The sequence below is a fragment of the Bombyx mandarina genome, chromosome 22 (genome assembly GCF_030267445.1).
Source record: "Bombyx mandarina strain Sakado chromosome 22, ASM3026744v2".
NCBI lineage: Eukaryota > Metazoa > Arthropoda > Insecta > Lepidoptera > Bombycidae > Bombyx > Bombyx mandarina.
In genome coordinates this window covers 16,325,222-16,341,605 of record NC_143228.1, presented here as the reverse complement: position 1 = coordinate 16,341,605, position 16,384 = coordinate 16,325,222, and the positions used below count along the sequence as shown (strand labels likewise).

General features: G+C 37.4%; 1 protein-coding gene across 1 annotated transcript; it reads left to right on the top strand.

The window, feature by feature from the left end:
* The first annotated feature begins 61 nt into the window (after window positions 1-61).
* LOC114240158 (netrin receptor UNC5C) lies at window positions 62-15,572 on the top strand. Its single transcript, XM_028170608.2, has 13 exons — window positions 62-363; window positions 2,743-3,086; window positions 3,457-3,667; window positions 3,985-4,184; window positions 4,639-4,717; window positions 5,774-5,947; window positions 7,095-7,151; window positions 7,843-8,001; window positions 9,168-9,299; window positions 9,929-10,094; window positions 11,397-11,497; window positions 11,883-12,131; window positions 13,123-15,572. Exons 1-13 carry the CDS (start codon window positions 285-287, stop codon window positions 14,262-14,264), a joined length of 3,093 nt encoding a protein of 1,030 aa, XP_028026409.2. The 5' UTR covers window positions 62-284; the 3' UTR covers window positions 14,265-15,572.
* The last annotated feature ends 812 nt before the right edge of the window (window positions 15,573-16,384 follow it).

Here is a 16,384-nt window from a genome sequence, read left to right as displayed (position 1 = left end):
TGCACCAATAAATTGAGGTTGTTTTTGTATAGTTTAGAAGTTTTTTTAAAGAAAGACTTTTATTCAATGATTTTCAAAAAAGCTCAAATGATAAACATTTCTTTTTTCTATTTTTGAATTAATAATGTGATTTAATAACCCTACAAATTATAATAAAATGTGGGATTCAATCGGTATAATAATATACAATCGTATAATGTGAAAAAACCTGAAACAGTTATGGAAAATCATTTCAAATATGACAGTATTATTGTTATTTTGAAACATAAATATAAAATTCATAAATGGAAGTGAACTTTTGGGTTTGCCTTTTAGTAGTTCATACTCAATTTTCGTTTTATGGGAAAGGACAGAAATTGAAAAGTAAGTACAAAATATATTTCTACAAAACAAGTCAGTTTGTAAAATATAGGGTTTAAAATTTAAAATAGAGAACATAATCCATGTGAATATTCTTTTATGCAAATCAGATATCACTAAAATCAATCAATATTGAGCATACTTAATTGAATGTTAATGCAATATTGATGCATCTAATAGACGCTTTAGTTGTAGGAAGTATGGGCAGGGACGTCTTAAACTAGGCAGGTGCCCTTTGGGCACAGAAGAATTTGATGCCCCTTTGGAAAGTAAAAAAAGCGACTTATAATTATTATTTTTTTATTGCTTAGTTGGGTGGACGAGCTCACAGCCCACCTGGTGTTAAGTGGTTACCGGAGCCCATGGACATCTAGAACGTAAATGCGCCACCCACCTTAAACATTTTTTTACTGAGTATGACCATTTATTATAGGTAATCAAATACAGTATGATATAATAATATTAATTATATTAGAATGCTGCTAATTTTTTGGTTACGATTACGATAATGGTTTCTTTCGGGATTTCTGTTGAGCAAAATATTCCATTATATCTTTAAAGTCAATTTTTTGAAGGATATCACTTTCTATGCCCATAATTGACAAATTACTCAGCCGTTCTTGTAACATTGTTGTTCGCAATTCATTTTTTATTCTCTTAAGCTGCGAAAATGACCACTCTCGACTACAGTTGGTAACCAAATTGTCGGTCCTTCGGTGCCCCCTGAGAATGGGGGCCCTGGGCACGGGCCCCGTGTGCCCTTATGGTAAAGACGGTATTGAGTATGGGTTAAAATGCGGCAAAAACTAGGTATCATTTCACCTATTTCTATCGCGAAACAGTTAGGCGTTCTGGTGTAAATAGTGATTGGTAGTGGTACATCCGTTATATAATACAAAACGAGAATCCGACCTCATGTCAGGATCAATTTGTATTTTCTATGGACTCCAAGAACCACTTCAATAGATGTGAGCTCATCATCTTCGTCTACCCAACTGCAGGAATAAAAAACGACTTACTAAATATTAGTTCAATCTACAACGTGTAGCCTCAGAGCCAGAAGTGAATTCAAGTAACAACAACTACCACTTAAAGTTACAGGCAGAGTACAGGTTCTTGTTATGTCAAAGACAATAGTTTGAAGACTGTAAGGCGAGTGCCTATCGAAAACATTTTTGCGAATGTTAGGATCGATGATTGTAAATCACGTACGATTAATTTTCCGCACAAGTTATGTATTATTATTAAATTAATAAAAGTATTTCTTCATTTTAGTGTTCTCTGGATTAATGCCCGATTTTTAATTGCTTTCTGATAGATAATGAGTGTCTTTAATTTAAATGATGAGAGAGAGAGAGAGAGAGATTATTCTTTATTGTATACCAAAAAACAAATAAACAGTGCGATACATTAAACACAAAAAAGTACAATTGGCGGTCTTATCGCTAAAAGCGATCTCTTCCAGACAACCATCAGGTGGACAAGAATCAAGGTGGAAACGAACTACGCGCGGTGTACCATTCCAGTGAAATACATATACATATATGTACACATAAATATACATATACATACACACATACATATCTCCGTAAATATACATACAATTAATACACAATGTATTATAATATAATAATAATTATTAAAAGAAAAAAAATGATGTGTAGGTACTGTAATAGCATAAATAGTTAAACACATGCTTTTATATGTTTATAAATCATATAAAATCATCATATCAGTGGATCATAAATGCTTAACAAAAGTCCTTCAAAGTTTTCGTTTAAAATCTCAATAAACAGTTAAGTACTCTCCTAAATTCATATCTTGATTCAGTATCTTAAAATCGTTTTGTAAGAAACAACTTCTCTACCAACGAAGCCAGATTAATAGTTTTTGCTTTCTTTTACGACCAGTCTACTAGGCGCCAACCGAAAGGCACTATATATCATTATGGCAGTATTTATTGTAGCATGTGCTCATCTAGACTATAAAGTCTTTTGTGCGAAGTTTCACCCAAACTCATTCAGCCATTTTTGCATGATTAAGAGTCAAACACGCAGAATTACAAATTTAAAATGGAGAAAGAAATATGTATTTTTTACACGAGCGGTAGGGCGTTTTGTGAGTCCGCTCGGGTAGGTACCACCGCTGATTATTTCAGTGGCGAAGCAGTAATTCATTCTGGTTTATAGAGTGGTACCTGCGGTAGTACTAGGTTGTCGTTTCGTCTAACCTTATTAGTGGTTAAATTCTAGATATTATAAAATATATTAATAAAAATGGAATTCCATTATTATAATGGACCTTTGGAAATGGATGAAAAATTAATTCAAAACTATAAGCTTTACGCAACCGATCGGATGAAGTCAATGTTATAAATTTTAGATCAAAATCATCACGACGCAAAAACAGATGATCAAGATGAATTATCGCCGGTTCATCATCAGCCCCATATTAAGGATTACTTCCTGCCTCCGGTATTCAATCACGATGACGAGGAGGAAGACGAAGATGAAGGTTACGCTGATTACGATTACGATAAAGGAACGAACTACAAGGATCCCCCTGATTTAGTTACAGCTCGCAGTGACACACAAGAAACCGAAGATAAAATACCATTACACACGACGAAAGACAATCTACCTGTATTTCTTTTAGAGCCGGAGAATACGTATGTGGTTAAAAATAAACCCGCTATTCTGAAATGTCGCGCTGCTAATGCTTTGGAGGTAAGTCTGGTTGACAAAGAATTATTATCCGTGATGAATAAATGACTGGAATTCAATACCAATAAATAGTACTCTATTCAAAAAGCTTTTCTGGATTAACATTATATTACTCTCAGGAGGACCACAATATTATTATTCTTAAATATTGGCATTGAAAAAATTTTTAGATCTAATTTGTCATTCAGCAACTTTTTTTTAATAAATGTCAACCCAAGATTTTTCCTACCACTTTATTTTCTGGCTCTTCTTCTTCTGGTAGGCACGAGATCTAAAAGATAATACTTCACCCAATAATAATAATAAAAATTAAGTGATCTTCATATTTTGGTCAAACACAACCTATTTCAATACATATTTCTTTACCCCTTAGGTATATTTTAAATGCAATGGAATCAAAACACAAGGTGCGAACTTTGAATTCGTTGACCCACAAACCGGGGTGCGGATAATTGAAGGTGAACAATCGGTAACTAGAGAGAACATTGAAGAATACTTTGGTAGTGATAAGTATCAATGTTCCTGCTTCGCTTGGACCAGTCGAGGGCAGATTAGAAGTCAGCCTGCTACTATTGAAATCGCATGTAAGTTTAGATTTCTTTAGTTTTTAGCGTAGGCAAACGTAGTGGAGGGTGCCCTCAAGCTCGGTGAAGTGATGATCTATGCAGGGTAGCTGGCAAGATCTGGATGAGAAAAGCCGAGGATCGTGCTCAGTGGCGTGCAATTGGAGAGCCCTATGTTCAGCAGTGGACTGCTATAGGCTGCTGATGCTCCACCTAATGTACTTTGTTTCCAAAGTACAGCTTTCATAATAACTTGTACTAATATTTGTAAAAGTGACCAAAAGTGAACGTCTCAAATATCAAATGATGTCCAATTAACATGCATTCTTTTTCTAAAGACATAAAGAAGCAATTCGCTGTAGCGCCGCAATCGCAACTGGTCAAACAGTACACATCAGTCAATTTTCGATGCGAGCCTCCACCAGCGGCGCCCTTCGCCCAGCTGTACTGGTTAAAGAATGGTGCTCCCGTTGTTATTGATGATAACGTTCAGGTTTCAACCGACGGAAATCTTATCATTAAGCAAGCTAATCTGCTGGTAAGATGCACTATATAAATATTAGTTAAAAGCCTTTCTTTTGTACTTGCATTTTGTACCTACGATGTACCTACATTAGTAACTCTTTCGTAACTATAGCCTGCCCAGACATCTTTAGCTCATTTCAATTAACTTGAAAGATGTTTAAAATCAAATCTGAATCAAATCTGAATCTGAAATTATTTGGTTAAAATATTCTATAGCAGAAATTTTAAATTATTTTTATCTGAATAGATAACAATTAATTTAACAATTTATTTAACACTATGGTAGTTAATTTAATTTGATAAAATGACATTCATTGTTTCCATTAATTGAATAAAATCGAGTATTTAATGATAGGCAGAGACTTCTATTACCTATTTCTGATGTTTACGTGTTAAGGTAATCCACTTCCAATTTGCCTCATGTCTTTCTTCCCTATGATGAAATTTATTTGTGAAGCAATTTGTAGGACATGGCTAACTACACATGTGTTGCGGAAAACTTAGCCGGGAAGCGCATGTCAGAACCGGCTCTGCTGTCAGTATTCGGTAAGTGCCATCGGAATGCTTTCAGTATTCATTTGGAATATAACAGAAAAATATTCAGTTTCGAACGTAGCTTTGCATATTATTATTTAGCATCTCGACTTGTCTCGTCACCATTTTTTTGGGCCGGGTACCGAACCTCCTAAAAGCTTCCCGACCGAAGATGGTAAAGGCCAGGGTGGAAGATTATAGGGCACGCGGCTACCTGTCGCGGAGGTCAAACCGCCACGCATAATCAAAGGCGAGTGCCTCCAGATCTCAGAGAGACATATCAGCGTGTGCCGCCTCGTAGGAGACGATACCATATTCTCGGAACACCCCGAGTCGTGATGACGAACTGTGGACATCGCAGAACCGCGACGCTATTGTGGCGTTGCCTATCCAGATACTTGACTCATATAAGATTTTTTAAAATTTTTTTTTACTGCTTATATGGGTGGACGAGCTCACAGCCCATCTGGTGTTAAGTGGTTACTGGTGCCCACAGACATCTATAACGTAAATGCGTCACCCACCTTGAGATATAAGTTCTAAGGTCTCAAGTTTCAACGACTGCCCCACCCTTCAAACCGAAACGCATTACTGCTTCATGGCAGAAGTAGGCAGGGTGGTGGTACCTACCCGCGCGGACTCACAAGAGGTCCTACCACCAGTAATTACGCAAATTATAATTTTGCGGGTTTTGATTTTTATTACACGATGTTATTCCTTCACCGTAGAAGTCGATTGTGAACATTTGTTGAGTTCGTATTTCATTAGAAAAATTGGTATTCGCCTGGGATTCGAACATCGGTGCATTCGTGTTGAGCGATGACACAACCTTTAAGCCACGACGACTTTTAAAATTGATTATCAATTTCTAATTCATTGATCTGATATGCGACAGAAGTCCGATACGCGAATGAATCGGCACAGGCATTCTATATGTTCCAAATGGAGCTATTAGACACTTCTCATACAGTTCACTACTCGTGTGACCACCATTTGGACTAGTCATTTGATCAGTTTAAGCAAAACAGACTATTGGGTAGTTTGAATCAATCACGCTAAATTATTTAGTTAACGGTGGTTGGAGTACGTGGTCAGCGTGGGTGGACTGTTGTCCAACAAGAGAAGGTCGAACGGGCAGAAAGAGAGAGAGAACTTGTACAGCACCGCGACCTCTAAATGGTGGACAGCCTTGCGTTGGCAACAATCTACAGAAGACTCAGGATTGTGTGGAGTGTGATATAGGTAAGTGCATGAATTTATAATAATGTCATCATTCCTGCCCTTCTCCCAGTCAGCTGGGGTCAGCGCAACATGTTTTCTCCTTCCATACTCTTCTATCATATACCATTTCTTCTATCACTCCCCTCTTATCCATATCGTCTTTCACGCAATCCATGCATTTCTTCTTAGGTCTACCTCTTCCTCTATATTCTTCCACATTCATAGTTAGCATTCTCTTACCAACCTTATTTTCATTTCGTCTCATCACATGTCCATACCATCCCAAACGCGCACTTCTCAGCTTCTCTGTTGCAGGTGCCACTTTCAGACTTCCTCTAACATATTCATTTCGTTTTCTATCCATTCATGTTACTCCACACATCCATCGCAACATTCGCATCTCTGCTGCATGTAATCACCTTTCATCCGCCACTTTAGTTGTTCATAATAGTGTATTTACTTTTGATTCTCGTGCTAAGCGTTAACCAAAGGTCCAAAGGAGCTGATACGTCGTTGCCGGTTCAATAATGAGTTTTTGCTCAACCTTGGATTTTACAAAATTGAAATGGGTATTTTTCTATTACGATGCTAGGTTTTTTGAGAAATAATCTCATAATTATATAAATGCGGAGACATTTAAATGGTGTTTAGTTGTAAGGTTAGTTTTTATATAGTATAACTTCACTGTTTGTCTTCCAAATAAAAAAATAAAAAAAGTATTTTTTATTGCTTCAATGGCTGGACGAGCTCACAGCCCACCTGGTGTTAAGTGGTTACTGGAGCCCATAGACATCTACAACGTAAATGCACCACCCATATGAGATATTATAAGTTCTGAGGTCTAAGTATAGTTACAACGGCTGCCCCACCCTTAAAACCGAAACGCATTACTTACTGCTTCACGGTAGAAATACACAAGGTGGTGGTACCTGCCCGTGCGGACTCACAAGAGGTCCTTCCACCAGTGAAGGTCCTTCCGGTAAATTTATATATATATAATAAATTTGAGTTTTCGCTCAACCATGCATTTTACAAACTTGAAATGGGTGTTTTTTGTATGACGATGCTAGGTTTTTTGAGAAATGATCTCATAGTTACAGTACGTATAGTGTAATATAGTAAACAAGCTGTTTCTTGTACGAGACTAATAATTAAAATCTCCCCACAGATTTGTATCTTGATAATATCGACGAGCTGGCTGATGAATCACCGAACATAGTTTTGGGTAACGCTTTCATCGTTTTTTTGTTCCTTTTAGGATTAGTTTTTTAATTCAAATTAACTTTATTAGTACTTTCTTACTTGTACTTCTACTTGTACAAATTTTGTCTTATCTGATCGCGACGGGGCAACGACCCGCCGTCGTCCGAAACATGTCTTTTCGTATCCCCCGGATTCACTCTCAGTGCTTTTAAGACCCTCAAGTAACAGCCCGTTGAAGTTCTGGCTGGATCTTCTCAGTGGGTCGCGATTCTGATCCGGTGGTAGATTCTGTGAAGCACTGCTCTTGCTAGGGCTAGTGTTGACAAATTCTCTCAGGTTGAGCCCGTGAGCTCACTTATCCATCCGGGCGTAGCTGGAATAGCCTCTTAGGCTACCAGTGAATAGGAAGAAGAAAAAAAAACACATTTTGTTCCAATAATGTTATCGTTCAGCGAAGTTGGCACTGGGCGATGAAGTTCCATGAACCGAATAAAAGAAAATACAATTTCTCTCCTGTCTAAATTTCTCTCCTTCTACTCAGTTAATGAAACCTCAGTTCAATGGCCGTCTGGCGTAGGGGTAAGTGACATGGTCACTACACAAAGGGGTCGCGGGTTCGAATCCCGCCAAGGGAAAATATTTGTATGATAAATATAAAATGTATTTTCCAGGGTTATGGATGTATATTAAATATATTATATAATATTTGTTAGGACGTTGGTCGCAATGGTCAGATTGGTCGCGATGTGATTCCGACTGCCTTCAAACTAGGAGACGAAAGTGCCTCACCAGCTCGTGTCTGGGGAAAGACTACCAAGTCGCCCAGTGTTCTCTCTGTGTGCGCACATCCAAATCTGAAAGAATTAATGACGGTAAGTGAAAAAAAATCGTCAATATTTAGGTAAGTGAAATACCTAAATGAAAATGGTTTTACGATTTGAAAGCTGATGAAACGATAAAGTGACACTAAACAGAAACAAATATCATATATGCATCCTTAAAATATATCCCACGAGAGAATGAGACAGAATATTTGTGAAGTGCTCATTTATGCCTTATGTTAATTGCAGGCATTATTTTCTGTAGTCATAGTTGCGTATAAAATTAATGTGACTATCGTGCAGTATTGTTGAATGTTGAATCTGAGATTCACATGAATTCTGCTATACAATTTGAAAGGTCACAGCATAGCTTCGGAATCAGCTCGTATGATTCCAACTGAATCGCCCGGGAAAAATACGCTGTAAGCCAATTTCGGATCAGCAAATTATATCACCGATGGCTCGAATAGATAATATGGTCAATGAATTTTTTTTTTTATTTTTACCATCACTATTCCAACTTTATTACTTACATTACCTGAAGCAAGTCATAATATTTGAACCAAATATCCAATCCGATACTTACTGTATCCCATGTTATACTACTTGCAGCAAATATACATTAAATGGATATTCATTAAATAATAAATTTCAAAAAATGTAAATTCTGTTGAAGATTTAAGGCTATGGCTCGTAAACTATAAAATGTTCGAAATGTTGAGAAATATTATTATAAACGCGGCATCAAACTGTATGAATAGTTCTATGTTGTCGCTCAGAATTTTTTTTTGCTCTTGTAGGCAGACGAGCATACGGCCCACCTGATGGTGCGTGGTTACCGTCGCCCATGGACTTCACTTCAGCAATGCCAAGGGCTGAGCCAAGTCGCTGCCTACCGTTAAAAGATGGAGTGACCAAGTGTCCGAGTATCTGGACATGAGACTGAGCCACGCACTTCACTGTGCCACTGACCGACATAAATGGCTACAAATTACAAAAAAAGCTCACAGGCGGGCGCATCACGATGTTCTATTTATATTGTTGATTAGTTTTTGTTTTTGAAAGCAATCGAGCATACGTCTCAGCTGATGGAAAATTGTCAGCTTGGCTAACGGATAATGTCTCTAGCGCAAAAAGCTTCCACAAAATTCAATAGTACATAGATCATATATCTAATAATCATTTGTGTACTCGATAAAATCTCATTTTATTCGCAGGTACTCCGTATTGGCCCCTTTTCGTAGCGTTATCAATAGCCTCCCTCGTGTTTATAGTCGTAGTAATTCTCGGAATAAAATACATGAAATTCAAGACGACTGAGACATCGCCTTACGCCAAACCGCCCACAGGTAGGATGTTTCTTTTAATGTCTCTCTACACTGTTGACATATATTTTACTGGTGCTAGGACCGCTTGTGAGTCCGCATGGGTAGGTACAACCACCCGCCTGTTTCTGCCGTGAAGCAGTAATGCGTTATTTCGTTTGAAGGGTGGGGCAGCAGTTGTAACTGTACTTGAGACCTTAGAACTTATATCTCAAGGTGGGTAGCGCATTTACGTTGTATGTCTATGGACTCCAGTGACCACTTAGTACCAGGTGAGCTGTCCACCCATCTAAGCCATAATAAAAAATAAAAAAAGAACTAAACATTAAGTAACAACCTTCAGCAGAAGATCACAACGAAGCAGAAGTCTTTTATGACGCCTTTTTATTAATTCCAATGCTTAGGTATTGTTAAAATCGCAATAATTTCAAGAACTTATGATAGATGTTTCTCAATAATTATTTCGAATATCAACAAACATCACATTACGCTGTTCATAAACAAAAGAGGTTTCCTTATAAATTATAGTACATTTTGTATAAAACTAGAAGATCAATAAAAACGATCAATGTCTGAATTCAACAAAAGTTTAAATATATTTTTGGCACGAATTTGTAGATTCGGACAAAAAATTAATAAATTAATTTCTACAGGTGGCAATTATTTTGGAAACGTTATAAAAAGGACTTTGACTAATCAGCCAGACCTCACCATTCACGAGGAGTTCCACACGATAGATTCTTCAAGGCTCAGGCACGCTAACATTATTACTAATGCACGGCATGAGCATTTGTACGAAGTGCCACAGCTAGCTAATAGGTAAGAACATATTTTAAGTACAGACTAAGAATACAAAAAAAAAATGTGTACACTTGGAGTACACTTGTGTTACTATGGAGGAGGAGGATGGAGATACATGTACTTACATGTATCTCCATCCTCCTCCTCCTTCAGTGGATCACTCATTGCTGAGCATCTTGATGCGCCCGCCTGTGAGCTTTTTTTTGTAATTTGTAGCCACTTATGTTGGTCAGTGGCGCAGTATAGTACGTGACTCAGTCTCATGTCCAGATGCTCGGACACTTGGTCACTCCATCTTTTTCGGCTCCATAAATGACCATATAATGATAACTAAAAAAAGAGAAATTGAGTTCAACTGAATGCCTATTGTTATGTTCGAAGAACCGTAGAAGAAACCGTTTTGAAACAAAGTCTGATTAATTGGCGATATTCCAAATGTGATAAATGCTGAAATCATGACCTCAAATCCATAATATCTGATAAATTACAAGACAAACTAATAAGATGAAAGCTATTTTTTAGTTATAGTGATGTCAATTTGTTGGGCAGCGGCTTGGCTTTGATCCTGGCATTGTTGACGTCCATGAGCAACGGTGACCACTTACCATCAAAGACAATAAAAAAAACATAAAAAATGTTTATTAGTTATTAGCTTATAATGTTCATACCAATAATGTTTTTAACATGAACAAACCCTAAAATCCTATCTTCTTTTTCTTCTTAACAATGGTAAAATTTCATTCGACATAATTTCAAGGTGCGTGGCGCATTTACGTTGTAGATGTCTATGGGCTCCGGTAACCGCTTAACACCAGGTGGGCCGTGAGCTCGTCCACCCATCCCAGTAAAAAATAAAAAAAGTGTGTGTGTCCGCTCCGACGCACGACTGGAGTTTACTGGATATAAAAAATTAAACGAAACAATACGAGAAATAGTTCTATATTACGACAACACGATACACTACAGATTATTAACAAATTAACGAGACACAAAACAAACGACTAACAAATATATGAAAATACAATAATGAGAGAAACGCGCGATCAGTACGAGGCTTTGTGGCGGACTGCCGGCGCATGTACTAGCATGTCACACGAAATGCGCATAACGCATTTCGTGTGACATGCTAGTACGATTTTGGTCCCCATAATTTTCATACCCCGGGCCTATATATGTAAATCGATTCTAAAGGAGTAAACTCCAAAAAAAGAGATTTCGCTCCAAAATATAGAAATTTTAGTTGTTGTCATTGGCAAGTCAGATAGTTAGCTGTAAAGGTATCATTATGAACACAGAATTAACCAGCACGTTTACTTCCAGTTACATAGCACCCATAGACCACGAGGTAAGGAACGACCGGATCGCTTGCAACAAGGACGCCTCTGAGTCAGACCGCTCTGACTCAAGCTGCTTTTTGAGCTGTGAGTCTTGCACAAGTCACTGCGCGGCCTATTTCAGCTTGTTAGCTTTTTGTAACGTTTTGTTTGAGTCGATGCTTATTGTATTTTTCTGTCTCTTAATACGTAAATGTTCACAGTAAGCGATACTACTAAACATTAAAATTTCAGTTGTGCGACCAAAGTTTATTTAAGTGCGTCGCTTCTTTAACTGGACCGAAAAATGTATCAAAAGAATTGTCTTCATTTTGCACGTCTATTAGAATTTTTATGTTGTTGTGTTTGTAATATTGCAATATTTTCAGTACAATTTATTTGTTTTGCGATTATTAACTAATAGAAAATTTATATTAGTAAGGTAATTAATAAGTACCTTTGCACAGTACTAGCATTATTAAAAATCTTCCAGCCGGTTCATCGTATAGCCACAGCGTAGAAATATCGCCTTCATTAAAAAACAATGCATCGTTAAAATCGAACTACGCAACGAATCTAGATACTTCCAAATCCAAGATGGTGCCGAGCGACGGCGACTGGTTAAATCTGGATAAAACCGGCGTTAGTCTGTTTATTCCGGACGGCGTTGTTGATAAAGGAGAGGAATTGTTTTCTGTTGAAGTATCTGACGAGGAATGGAATAGGCCCATGCTTCAAGACGGTAAGTTCTTATTTATTTTTAGCGTGACGAGTCGGTAGTCGAGTATTCGAGCGATTAGACAATACAAAGTCATATTTTAATTGGTTTAACTTGAAAACAATTTTATAATTGAGTTTAATAGTTCCATATTGGTCATAGAGCATTCAGTATGCCCAAACGGATAGGTACCGCTGACCTTCCGTTTCTGTTCTGTCGAGCAATCATGTTTACCCTGTTGACGAATAGGATGACAATCATTGCGATACAATTGGGACTTTGGATATTTCAGAAGGTACGCGGTGTAGCAGTTACGTTGCGATATCTATGAACTTCAGTAATTATATCAAGGAATAATAATGTACCGATGAAAGCGATTGATTATAAGGTCCAATCTAAAAGGTCCTCAGTTACGCCAATAAAAATACTTTTAAAAATATTGTGTCTATTGCGTTACTTATGATCCAAGTTATGTAGCTGTTATGAAATGATAGTGGACACCGAATGCTTATGTATATGACCTAAAAACCAATACACGCGATACCAGCATCTGTTACGAGAGCAATAGGGCTAAACATCGCATACAGGATTCGGTCAGTCTAGGAAGATCAATTTTATATTAAGCTTACTATTCTCATCTTAGATCTTTAAAAGTATTGGAATTGGAACAGTCACTTTTTAGAATAATATTGCTTTTGATACCGGTTTTTGATGTTTATATTTTAATATTATCTGAATAATTTTAAGGCGACATTTTAAGTCATTCAGTGTTTTGCATAACAGTTATAATATATAACTTATTTTTCTCCGCCATTATTTGCACTATTCTTCCTAATCCGTACCTTCGTATTGGTGATTTGGTGAATTTGAGGCTTGCATCGTCCATTGTCTTATCTGTTTCTGTCGTAAAGTAAACACGGATTTTAAAAGGACAGAGGAACCCATTAGTCGGAGGTGCAACTAACTTCATCATCACTAGCTAACATAAAATTACAGTACATTTCCATTTTAACAGGCGAAACCCAATTGAGTCCGGTCATCAAATGCAGTCCTAAGAACTTTCACTTCCGTAAGGGCGTGGTCCTAACGTTTCCTCACTACGCATCGTTGAGGAACACCAGCTGGCTGCTATTCATCCTGCAGCGGACTGACGATCTCCATACGAGGGAGTGGCGTAAAGTTTTGACTCTAGGCCAAGAGACTCCCGGCACGCCAATCTTCAGTCAAGTCGATCCTAACAAAGTGTACATCGTGGGCGAGTTCCTGAGCGATTTCGTCCTGGTGGGAAGAAGTTTTGCCGGTTCGGACGCCAAGAACCTAAAACTTGCCTTATTCATCTACGAAATGGACGAGAACTATCATCGTCTGAAGCTGCACGTCTTCAACGATACGCCTCACTGTTTGAACGAGTGCTTCAATCTAGAACGGAGATTGGGCAGTAAGCTTCTGTGCGAACCGAAACCCTTCTATTTCCAGGAAAGCGGCTCCGATCTGTGCGTTAGTATAAGAACTGTCGGCACCGGCTGGAGGGTTCAAACCTCGGGGAATCACCAGGAACTGTCCCATCACGATCTCTGGAATATGACGCTAAAATCGCATAGCTGCGTTTTTATACTCCAGCAAACGGATTCAATAAACTGCTTGGAATTAAGCATGTCAATATACCAGAAGCAGAAACAATTGAATTCGGTCAATTTCAATTTGAAAACGAACGATATCAATTCGAATTGTAAGAGATATCGTTATTCCAGCGCCGATACGATGAACGTTATCGAGAATCCGTTTAATTACGCTTCGCTCACTAGAAACGACTGCAGATACGATTTCATATTCAAAAACACATTTAGATCGAATTACAGCGTTGACAATAATTACAGGATCAATGTTTTAACTAAATCGGATAGGATTATATTGTGTAAGCTATTAGATCCTCAGACGTCTAAAGGAAACGATTGGAGGTTGTTGGCTGAAAAATTAAAAATGTCATATTTTTATTATTATTTTTCGAATACGTGCTCCCCGACTGAGAATGTTTTGAATTTGTGGTTGTGCCGGAATAACGACGGTGGTATGTTGGTCGATCTTTCTCGTATATTCAGGGAGATGGGACGAATCGACTGTGCTACGGTTGTCGAGCGTAGATGCTTCTCGAATTAATGTCTTTGTATTGTAAGCCCTCATTTTGTTTACTGTCGGAGGTAAAACAGTTCGTTGCATTAAGAGTTTATTAGGCTTCAGAGACTTCAACGTAAGATATAAAGTCGAAGTCACAATTGCGTATGAAAACGGCTTTAGTACTATTCAAATTGGAACGCATGAAATATGTAGCATACCTTTTTGTACAAGGCTCACAATGTGCCTATTCGTTAGTAGATTAGTTAGAATATCAATAGCAGATTTTAATAAGCAAAGTCTTCTTGGACACTGTCAATTGCGATGTAATTGTTAACAATTAATAATTAATAAAAACGTTAAGTGACACAGGCAGCTTAATAAATAAAAAAATAGCTAAATACAGAAAGAAGTAAAGTAGTTTTTTGAATGTCTTGCATTTTACTGTGATAAATATGGGAGAAAGTTAGCCATTATAATGTTTTTTGGTGCAATGACATTTCGAAAATGATTTTATATTTCATGTACCTATCTTTCTATTTGCGATTGGAGCGGTTCATGAAACAGAAGTGTTTCGTTTCCCTCCTCCGTGCGTCGTATTCCTCAGTGCGGAGGGTCGTGACCTTTACGGAGCACTTTTGTTAGGACTATGTTCCTCCATTCACTCCTGTCCTCCGCGCATTGGATAGCGACATTGATGCTGGATTCCAAAGTCGTCTTAATCAGATCGGACCAGCGCATGGGACTACGCCCCTTAGGCTTCTTTCCTTCCACTTTGCCGGTGATGAGAAGTTTTTCGAGATTGTCACCTTTTGCTCGCAACGTAGCCGAAAAACTCTAAAATACTACTTAAGCAAGTGGTGGAGAGTCTTGAGGAGACGCCTAGTTCTTCCAGGATTGATGCGTTTGCGTTTCGTTTAGAAAATAAATAATGTTAACGTAAAAGTATTCTTGTGTCTTAATATCGAGAGTTTCATTTTCAACTGTTTGAAACACGAAAGATTTACGTTTTCCAATACTAAGAACACAATGGGTTGATTAAAAAAAAAATGTGGCATAATATTATTTACTAGTTTTCTACCGACGGCATTGCCCGTGTGGACTTCACTTACAATTAAGATTCACTTACAATTGTTTATTTGTTTTTTGGTGTACAATAAATAATACTCTCTCTCTCTCTCTCTAAGATTCGCTCAACGCTAGATATGTAAGCGTACAAAACGATTATTTAATATTACACTATTTCACCTACTAGGTCCAATGTATTAACAAATTATAAACTTCCTCACTTATAGCTATTTCGATTAGTGAAAACGGTATCAAAATCACTTGCGTTGTTGCAAAAGTAAGGAGCGAAAAACAAAGGCAGATAGCGACTTTTTTAAACTATGTAGAAAAGAAACGTAATTGTGCGGTTTTTGATCGAGAAAACATGTTAGTTCCGTTACCACTACGTACCATTATTAATAATTATAATTAATTGAGTATAATATATAACAAAATGTACAATGTAACGTGGTGTTGAATATTTTATATTATTATTATAATAGTGTTTGTGAACATTTAACTAAAGAGTATGTTTGTAAAACATTATGAAATGTAAATAGCGAACCAAATAGATTATGTAATGTTTAATGTACTATTAAATTGATTGTAGCGATTTAAAAAAAAAACATTTAAAAATTAAATGAGAATTTTGATTAATGCGTTTTATTCGTTACATGTTAGTGATATTTATTAAAAAACACAAGCATACTCTGTTATGCGGGATTTGTACATGGCGTGATCGTCATGTTTTTACTATATGTTTAAAACAAATACTACAGAACTAAGTATAAGGATTCATGACTCGGTGACATTTATGTTTTTTTTTTTTATTGCTTATATGGGTGGACGAGCTCACAGCCCACCTGGTGTTAAGTGGTTACTGGAGCCCATAGACATCTACAACGTAAATGCGCCACCCACCTTGAGATATAAGTTCTAAGGGTTTCAGTATAGTTACAACGGCTGCCCCACCCTTCAAACCGAAACGCATTACTGCTTCACGGCAGAAATAGGCAGGGTGGTGGTACCTACCCGCGCGGACTCACAAGAGGTCCTACCACCAGTAGCGCTTAACGTTTATGAGTTCCTTTTTTTTCCTACCTATGCTGATAGCCTTG